General features: G+C 37.8%; 1 protein-coding gene across 1 annotated transcript; it reads right to left on the bottom strand.

Moving 5' to 3' along the window:
- Positions 1–2,950: 2,950 nt before the first annotated feature.
- On the bottom strand, positions 2,951–9,989 carry LOC119083679 (delta(5) fatty acid desaturase A-like). Its single transcript, XM_037193463.1, has 8 exons — positions 9,810–9,989; positions 6,691–6,859; positions 5,974–6,380; positions 5,847–5,917; positions 3,888–4,127; positions 3,621–3,810; positions 3,337–3,525; positions 2,951–3,280 (listed from the first exon to the last, which is right to left on the bottom strand). The coding sequence occupies exons 2-8, from the start codon at positions 6,845–6,847 to the stop codon at positions 3,119–3,121; spliced, it is 1,416 nt and encodes a 471-aa protein (XP_037049358.1). The 5' UTR covers positions 6,848–6,859; positions 9,810–9,989; the 3' UTR covers positions 2,951–3,118.
- Between the last annotated feature and the right edge of the window lie 203 nt (positions 9,990–10,192).

The raw sequence follows: 10,192 nt of genomic DNA, 5'->3' as shown, positions 1-10,192 counted from the left end.
AAATTTTTCTGGGTCCATGAAAACGTTCAGGAGTTTGTATAACCCCTGCGATCGGGAGGGAAACTTTTCTTTCCACTAAATCCGTAACTGGAAATGAATTTATCTTACCTTGCGCATGGGACACCTTTTTGGCAAATCTCCGTAGGCCGTTAGGATCCTGTAACTGATGTCCAATAGTGGATTCGTTTTTCTGTTATTTAGAAACAGGCACAGGTCTATGGTTTTGTTCATGTAAACCAAACTGTAATTGCCATCACCAGAATCAAACGTTACTTCTAAGTCCAAGAATAGCTGCGATACGTCTTGTACTAGGTTTAAATGAGCGTCCACGCAGCTCTGATTTTTTATCGTCAGATTGACGTCCAGTACATCCGGATGACGTATTTCGTGGGTCTCATTTAGAAATTTTACAGTGAATGGACGCTGGAAAAACCAAATAATTTTATTGTCGCTGACCACTTACAGCTAGGTACTCTACCCATCCGAATATGCTGGTCATCAATCCGCAAATTAGCACAGTTTGTAGCTTGACTTCCATTATGATACTAGGTCTGTATTTATCAGCTAATGACTGTGCTTACAAAATGAATACATCAGGTAGTCAACCGTGTAATGCACATAGTTTTGGCGATGATTGAAATTGCGATCTAATTTTGTTTAACTACGCACTCATTTAAAGGTACTTAATGGATAACGTTTTGGCTTTGGTGTCTCATACGAGAACTTAGGAACGTTTTTTCAAACTTTAATAAGCCACACATATATGTGACGACGGTGCTTTGATTCTTCTATAGATACTAAGTGCAATGTATAGCGTATTCACGCTTGGTTTGAAACGAGATTAAATAGGGACCGCCGACCAGAGTGGAGAGCCGAAAAATAAACGCCGGCGGCGTCTAGCCGTCCAAAAAAGAGGCGGCGGCGGCGGCTAGGTACGGCTTAGCCGTTAAAAAAGTTCAGGCGGCGACTAGGCCTAGCTGCCGACCAAAAAGGTCGGCTGGCGGCGGCTGGATGACAAATTTTTGTAATTTTCACGATTTTTGCGATTTTTTTTACGAATTTTCATCCTTTTTACGAATCTTCGCTCTGTTCACAAGTTTTCGCGCTTTTAACGAATTTTTGCGCTTTTCATGAAGTTTCACATCTTTTACGAATCGAATTTTCGCAATTTTTACGAATTTCTTCTCAATTTTTCTTTGAATGTCGTTTTGAAGAAAAAATAAAAAAATAACGAAAATCAAAGTAGAAAATATCTAGTATCTAAGATAGGCATCGCAAGGGACATTAAAGGTACGGGTACATTCTCAAGTGACTGTATTGTCCCAAAAAATGAATTTAATTTTGTTGGTTTGTCTTTTATGGATAAAATATACACCAGCTGCCGAGTTAGCCGACCTAAACCTCTGGCGGCGGCTTACGGCGGCTAGCTGCAATTAGCCGACCAAAATCTCCGGCGGCGGCGGCGGGTCGTTTTGGGCCTATAAATTTGGCGGCTCTCCAGTAGGGATGGGAGGCGTTCAAAATTATCGATAATATCAATCGAAAGAAATTATCGATAATCGATTAATCATATCGTTATCGATAATTTAATAATTATCGATAATTATCAAAATGTCGATATTTTGATATTTATCCGAAAATTCATGATAATATACCGATATATCGGAATATATCGATAAATATCGGATTTTCGGACCGAAATATCGATATATCGAATTATCGATATCTTGATAATTATCAAAATATCAATAATTATCGATTATCGATATTTTTTTTGATAATTTTCGATAAAAAAAGTCGATAATTATCGATTATCGATAATTGACAATTATCGATAATCATTATCATTATCGCCCATGCCTACTCTCCAGTCTGCCGCCGACCACCAACAATTTTTTTTCATTTCTATAATGAGTGATGGACAAGAACTTCACACAGGAAAATATAAGCCAGAACCCTTGCGCCGTTTCTGAGAATCAGTGGATGCGACTACCACCAGCAGTCAGGTTCAGCCTGAGCACATATTTTAATGGGGATCGGTAGAGGGAACAATTCGAAGATCTGCTGTGTAATAAATATTGATTTCGGTCATCTGCTCTCGGAGCAATAACAGTTGAAAGACAAAATTTCCACATTTTCGAAGAGTGATATATCCTTGACAAAGCGACCGAGTCACCGATTTGTTGAACATTTCCTCATTTGGATTTCATTATTAATTTTGTTGTGGCACTCATAAAAAGTACTTCCATCCAGGAAATGTGGCAAATGTTCCATATCTAGGTCAGGAACAGTAAAAAGTGGTCAAAAGGTGTTTTTTCTGTTATTTTTATGCTAATTCAGCTGTATTTCTTATTGTTTTCTTGCGACGGAATTAGTAACCCTCACGCTTTCTGTAACCGATGTAAAGAAGTTTTTACGCAAAATAATTCCGAAAAAGAGCAAAACATTTAATTCTTTTGGACTTGTCGTCTTTTAAAAGGCAGACCTAACACGTCCATACTATCGAGTTTATTCATATTGTCAATTTCAATTGCGAAAATTAATAACGATTCCCCTTGCGATTCCCGCAACTCTTAGTCAAGGGAATAAAGACCCATTAACAATGGGGCGTTCCATTTCGGATATAGTTCACTTTTATGCCTTGGGACATCATGGACATCATACAAAAAATGAGTTACGTGTTCACTTTCGGTATTTTTATATGAAGATGCCGTGGGACAAACTTGAACCATCTCCGAAATGGAACACTCTATAAATGCTGTTAGCACAATTGTGCGAATATCCCAACTATTTTTAAGTGACAACTCGCAAAATGTTCCCCAGAACAAATCGACGCCTAATTTTCTGGAGTGATAAAATTGTCCGAGACAGTCTTCCTCCTTATGGAAAGGATTATATCTCTAGACGACTTTGAGAAGAAACGATGATTTGAATGATTTCCCAGTGTCGTTATAATGATTGTTAGAATCGATCTTCATAGTTTACAATGTGCAAATAGATAGTCTTTTCTCGGCCATGCGCCAAAAGAATTTATTTTTAAGATGACTATTTGAACAGGATGCGAATAGCCAAGGTTTCATCAAGCGAATATTCAAAACTAAATTGATTTTCGTTGTAATTATCCCATGTGTACATCCACTCGTTTACCATTCTTTCCCATCACTTTCAAGTACAGCAAATGAGCTTTGAGTGCGTCGAAAAATGTCGGCAGTACCACGTAGTCAATTTGATATGCTCTACAAACGTCACGGACGATTGGTGCGATTTCCGGTAAGTAATACTGGAAACAGTTAAGCAAAATTACCGATACGATCATCTCGTTTACAACCGATTTACTTGACTAATCGACGGAAAGAGGTGATGCGTGGCTTGGTAGTTTAGTCCGCCTGACAAAAATGCTACGAGCGATGATCCGTGCGCATAATCAACAGAAGACTTTATTTGAGATATCGCCCACTCCTCCGGTATGTTGCAGTAGTCTCTGTCGTGACACTGATATTGACACGTTAGTGAAATGTGACTGACCTGTTAATGCAGCCAAACGAAAAAAAATTCATGAATGTAGACGTGGTCGACGAGCGCAAGTCCTCAAACATTATTGGCGATCGTCAACTATTTACCTGAAAATTGAATGCCAAGTACAGTCCCGTGACGAACTCAGACAGAAAGAATGTCAGCCAAAAGTACGGAGCGTTCAGGACATACAGCGGAATCCAGATACGATGAAATATCCAAAATAATTTAGACGAACCTAGCAACATCCAATCTTTCAAACTGATTGGATTGACACGGACGGCACCATTTGTTCGGCTGCAATATGAAAAAGAAGAAGTGACCACCGACGCCACCAACGTTCCATTTAATTTTGTTGGTTAGTTGAAACTAACCTGAAGAAAGTGTGAGTAAAGTCCTGGATTCGAAATTTGAGTGACAAAAGTCCATAGAGTGGAGGTAAGTAGAGGTGTTGCCAAGCATAGATTGGCTGCAGAATCTGACGTTCAACTATCCGACGAATATCGCTTTTGAAGTTTACGGGCAGATCCGGATCAACTCCAGCTACGTTCGTGAAAATGTGATGTCCCACGATGTGTTGATTGTTCCATGAGGTGAAACTCAATCCGTTAAGCCTAAGAGGAATAACCTTTAGTAATTTCAAATTTCAATTTTTTTTTTGGTCAAAATTATTTGGCAGATGATGAGAAAAACTAAGCCAGCTTGTTTGAACTAATTGGGTGTAAAATTTAATTTTTGCGTAACGAAGCTGAAAGTGTCAACTCTAGCGATATCATTCATTTTAGAAATTGTACTTCAAAGACTGCGTCACACTTTTCTCGAAGAGATTTTTGTTGGGATATCAGTCGTTTTAGAAGTTTTAGAACACTGCTTTTTATAACAGTTTATAACAGAAATTCGGAAATTTGACAAAATTTGAAAATTTGACGAAAATCGAAAATTTGACGAAATTTAACGAAATTCGAAAATTTGACGAAAATCGAAAATTTGACGAAATTCGAAAATTTGACGAAAATCGAAAATTTGACGAAAATCGAAAATTTAACGAAAATCGAAAATTTGACGAAAATCGAAAATTTAACGAAAATCGAAAATTTAATGAAAATCGAAAATTTGACGAAATTCGAAAATTTGACGAAATTCGAAAATTTGACGAAATTCGAAAATTTAACGAAAATCGAAAATTTGACGAAAATAGAAAATTTGACAAAGAAAGTAACTCTCTATCTGCCACCATTCAAGAAGTATCTCCAAAACCCCAATTTCCAACTTTCGACATTTTTCACATATGCCCCTCTGTTCTACTCGTAAAACTCTGAGACTTTGCCGAAGAAAGTAACTCTCTATCCTTCATAACCCAAAAAAATATTATTCCTTTCATCCTACGCTCGAGTAGCTCAAAATTTGGTCACTCTAACCACTCTAGCTCAAACGAATCTGCCCCGATTTTTTTAATTATTTTTTTGTTCGAATCGTGTTACGAATACCTTTCATTTGATGGCCTCTGTAGGTTTCAATACAGCTAAGCTACAGCCGAAAACGCGTTCCCGACCCTCGAAAACCACACTCAGAAACCACTTCGAGGCCAATAAAACAAAATTCTGGTTTTTCCTGGGGTAATGGCGTATCACATTTTCATTTTTATGCCCACCCTGAGGTTCTTGCAAAATTTCATGGAGATTGGCTGACTAGTTTCCGAGATCGTCCGTCGATAGATAGATAGACAGATAGATAGAAACATACAGAGTAGAGTAAGTTGAAAGATTTTGATTGTTTGGGAAAAGTCAATTTGGTGTAGTTTGAATGAAAAGTGACCAATTTCAAAACGATGTATCTCCGGTAAGCTACATAGTCGAGTGATAGCTCGTTTAGCTCGTATTTAGAGCGCGAATAAGATAGAATAGGATTTGTGGTGATACAGGCCAAAGGAAAGAAACTTAAATTCTCGCCTATATGTAGTTGCCGCGTCTCAAAAAAATTTTCTTCGTTCTTTTTTTGGAAGTTAGACTGCGTCAAGTCCTCCGCTAACGCTTCGGACATGATATTATCAATGAAAGTCTAGAACAGGTATGGTCGATCGGCGAATTCGTCTGAAACGCACTCACATTTTATGTCAAAATAATATGAAAATGAGTGCGTTTAAGTACGAAAATCAAATTTTTATGTCCTCCGGGCGGACAATAGCCATACCTGTTTTACACTTTCATTGGATATTATCGCTTTTTGACAGTTTAGAAATGTCCCGCCACCACTGCTATCTACTGATGATCCTCTTTATCTAAGCGTTCCATACTTTCCTTCAGTCACAATACGAAAACAATCATTTGACTTACCAATCCATAGCTAACCTTCCTATAAATTCCCAAATTTTGTGGTTCCCGGTAATTGCTCCATGAGACGAATCCTGAAGCGAAACTGAAATTACGACCGAAGACAAGAAGCAGGTTCTACGAACCGTACATGCACCAAATGCATCAATGGAATTGCCACACAACATCCATGCAATATCGATGAGATTAGCATGACAAGGACGTTCGACGTAAAGCATCCCGTCATGAGCAAATAAGACAGTAAGCCAACCGGAAATATTGTCAGCGTTCGGGCCATTGCTGGCATATTTTGCTTCGGATTCAGATGATTTTTTGCAAAATATGCGACCACTCGCCGTTGACACTCTTTGTAAAAACCGGTATCCGGTAGGTATGTTGGAAACTCGCTATCACCGACCAAGCATCCGATTTCGTATTTTCGTAGAATGTTGGCAGATTTGTCGCTGAACTGATGATATGAATCAAACGTATGTGTACATTCTCGTCCGGCGTGTAGTAAAAGCATTTCCTTCCCACCAGGATGTTTCCACAGCCATTCTATAAGCAAATTGGGACAGCCCTTAATCCATTTCCATTGAATGGGTTTCTAGACAGTCTACTTCTCACTATGCCGAGTACTCGGCCGAGTATGCAAATCTTCCTTTCAGTCTCGTACAAGACAAAGCATGCTATTAGACCTGTATTGAAACGGGCGGGGTATAGAAAATCCTCTTTTCACACATGGAAGAAAATGAGGTTTTCCACACCCTGTTTCAATGCAAGGCACATAGCCTATATTACCCTGTAAGAGAGCGAAAGAGACTTTCGTACTCCGAATAAGACGTTAAGGCTATCAACATAATGTTACCTGTAACATCGTAAACCTTGTCACGTACGATAATCCACGCTTCCTTTGCACTATTTTTCTCTGCCACTTGTTGCCATGTGTACTTGTTTTTCAACTCTGATTTGATGTCATTAGATTCCCTACGAACTAAGGCGGGACTTGGCTGCAATTCTCCCATCTTTCAGTCACTCTGTGTCATTCAACGATCAATTAATTAATTAACAGTTAAGCAATATTCATCGTTTACAACGGGAGAAACACTTGCACCAAATTAATCAGCCCACTGGGTCTCAGTGACAACATTTTAGTAAATTTTGAGAATATTTGAATTGTGCGTAGAGCTTATTTTTGTCTAGTACACGTAAAAGAACCAACTGTGTCTGTGTTACCATTCAAATTATCAAGTCGACGACGTGTATACCATTATTAGCATACGACATGTGCGTAAAGTTACAACTCAATATTTTGTTCTTGTTTGGGGTTTTTCACGAAGTATTTACGCTTTTAAGGGGAAGGAGGTCCAACGAAAGCGTACGTTATGTATTTGCAGATAAATGATAACAGATGGCGTAGGGTCAGCGTAGCGACATTTCCTCTACACATTACAATTGAAGAATCACGAGAAAAACCCAAATTTTCGGCATGAACGTAATTTATGAATGGCCTTTTATGGGAAAACAGCTGTCACAACAACAAGAAATTCCACTTAATGATCGTACAATTGGTGGAAGAGTATATTGAATATCGTAGTAATACTGAAATGATTTCATTCAAATTTTTCGAAAGTAAATACTGGAGGTTCCATTTGATATACGAGATTATTAGGTAACCTTCGGTAACGTAGTAGTCGAAAGCTAGTCACCCAAAAACTATTTACAATGGAATTGTGACGCAACCCTTTATTAACTTACAAAAGAACTGATATCTGTGGGTATGACGCTTACACCTTCAAGCTAAGTTACTATTAAAAGTTGCAAAGAAAAAGGCATATGGAAAAAGATAATGTATAAATTGGTGAAGTTTGCTACATCTGCTAAATCTGCTACATTTCAGTTTCAGTTTTCAAACATAAAATACAATCCACGCCATTTATACGACTAATGGCGTGGATTGTATTTTATTTTTTGAATTTATACGTCAGAGAGAGCTTTTTTCTCCTTTGTTACGATCTGTCAGTTTTTCTATTTTGCGATTTAGTATGGAAATGAAAACTAAAATTGAGATATCTCTGCTGTTTTAAGTGGTTTTTCATATTTTTTTGGGCCAAAATGTTTTAAAATGTGTTTGGAACCGATTGGCATTAACAGATTGTGTGAAAATATTTTTTCTATTTTATTATTTTGTTAAAGTCAATCGATTCCAAACACACTTTAAAACATTTTGGTCCAAAAAAATATGAAAAACCACTGAAAGCAGCAATGATATCTCAATTTTAGTTTTCATTTCCATACTAAATCGCAAAATAGAAAAACTGACAGATTGAAACAAAGGAGAAAAAAGCTCTCTCTCTCTCTCTCTCTCTCTGACGGATAAATTTATACGACTAATGAGAAATTAATACGTTCTACAATCATGAGCAACATACTGAGGATGTTTGTTAGTCTACTACAATGAATGCTTTCTAATGTGTCTGAGATGATTAACTGAACTTTATCGAATATTAAAACCATTTTTATACGAGTTAAGCTTTTTATCTTTGCTGTCATTCGGTGGTTTGTATGAAAACTCAGTCGATGGTGTCCATGGTGTAATTTCGAGTAGAATAAGATTCGATCTACCGGATGTTTATGTATGCATCGCAACGTTAAGATTCAATCTACTACTTCTTTTGTTTAAATTATCGCATACTGGTTGATAGAAGATTATCGCGTACGTCGTTTGTTTAACCGTATATTTTGCAAAATAAATGAACCACGGTGCGCCTTAACCAACTTTAAATAGAAGTGTCGGATAACAAAAAAATTTCTTTTGTAATATTGACGAGGGGTGAGTAAGTAATTCATTTATTTAAAAATTAGCTCGAACCGCTGGGAGATTTTTGAGGTCGGGATGCAATGACTCCTCATGACCACCCATGATCCGTCGAGTCGCCTAGCGTCCCAATTTATACTGTGATTAGTAGAGTGACTGACTGCAAGATCGTTCGTATAAAAATAGTTACTCTAGTCCACCCGGTTGCAGAGCAGTGGCTTTGGAAAGTCAAAAAATCACAATTTTCAAAGGGTGATACCAGCAAGACGATGCGATCTGGGAAGTGAGTAAGAAGCTGTAGTGGCAAGGTTTGATGAGCCCTTTCGAACGCATATAACACAATAAATGTACCAAATACCATGCTTCCTTGGAAACCGGGAGAGCTTTGTAAAATCTTAGAAGACGGAACTCATTTTTGTATCACTATTACTAGAAAAGTTGATAATTACCACTTTCATGAAAACGTTTACACTCGCATAAAGGCTGGGCTTCTAAAAGTTAGTTTTTCTCATTGTAAAGTAGGTCAAATTGTCAGTGGGTTCCCTAATGAGAAAAATTAGATTTTAGAAGGAAAGCCCAGCTTTTACACGACTGTAAACGTTTTCATAAATTTGGTCCTTATCAACTGCACTATGATTGCCGGTAGTCCATTAGCGTCTATTTTCTATGAAAAACGATCTCTCTCTCTCTCTCTTTGTCACTTTTCCATATATTTTTGACGTATCGTGACCTTTGCCAGCTAACACCTAAGCGAATAAGCACGAAACGCACTACACTGCGTTTACTTGTATCGCCATTTGCGCTACCATGCGCTACAATGGAAAGCGATAACAGTTTTCATTGATATTTTGAAAACTGTGAGTGAACGTATTTTAGTGAGTTTCGTGCTTTTTGAGCCAGAGGAACTTAGAAAAATTATAACTAGGGTGGTATTCGTACGATGGATTTGTCCCCAACATCAATTTGTACAAGATACACATTTCGTACGATTTCACGCTTTTGATAGTGCAATTTGCCCACTTAATGAAGAGGGCAAACCCAGAGGGCAACTAGCAATCATTTCGTATTTATTTGGTCCCGACTATTTTACGTAATTTTGTTCGAAATTTCCTCTCTACGTATAATTACGCTTGGGCCACGAACTGTTAAATTTAACTGTGCTCACTCACTACTTATTTGTCCTAGTCACTGCGCCCGTTAAAGGAATATAACGTAATTTTCGCTTTGAAGTGAGCCGATCCGAACTTTATTATGTTACTATGAGTGAACTTGACAGGCAGTGTTGTTGCCGCTAAAAATGACACCTTAATGAAAATATGTTTCGGAAAATTGGTTATTCAACGATAAATGACTTGAGAAAAACGAAGCTAACAAAGCAGTTGCAGGGGCATGTAAATTTGTGAATCCAAGATCTTCGTTTTTGGGAAATCTCCAGCTTCTTTAAGTAGTCCAACATCTTGAACCGGCTCGTGTATCGTAAAGTCGCGAGCAAATAAACAATTTCACGCCAAAAAAAAACCCATCGGCTGACTCATTATCCATTTTTCATCAG

The sequence above is a fragment of the Bradysia coprophila genome, unplaced genomic scaffold, assembly GCF_014529535.1.
Source record: "Bradysia coprophila strain Holo2 unplaced genomic scaffold, BU_Bcop_v1 contig_70, whole genome shotgun sequence".
Taxonomy (NCBI): Eukaryota; Metazoa; Arthropoda; class Insecta; order Diptera; family Sciaridae; genus Bradysia; species Bradysia coprophila.
The sequence above is the reverse complement of the archived record's forward strand: the minus strand, read 5'-3'. Positions and strand labels throughout refer to the sequence as shown.

Bases quoted from the DNA above. Each gene is read 5' to 3' on its own strand.
- LOC119083679 (XM_037193463.1), bottom strand. From the start codon at position 6,847: ATGGGAGAATTGCAGCCAAGTCCCGCCTTAGTTCGTAGGGAATCTAAT. The intron at 5,918-5,973 runs GTACGGTTCGTA...GTTTCGCTTCAG, and splicing joins CATTGATGCATTTGGTGCAT to GATTCGTCTCATGGAGCAAT. The intron at 3,811-3,887 runs GTTAGTTTCAAC...TTCATATTGCAG, and splicing joins TTTACTCACACTTTCTTCAG to CCGAACAAATGGTGCCGTCC.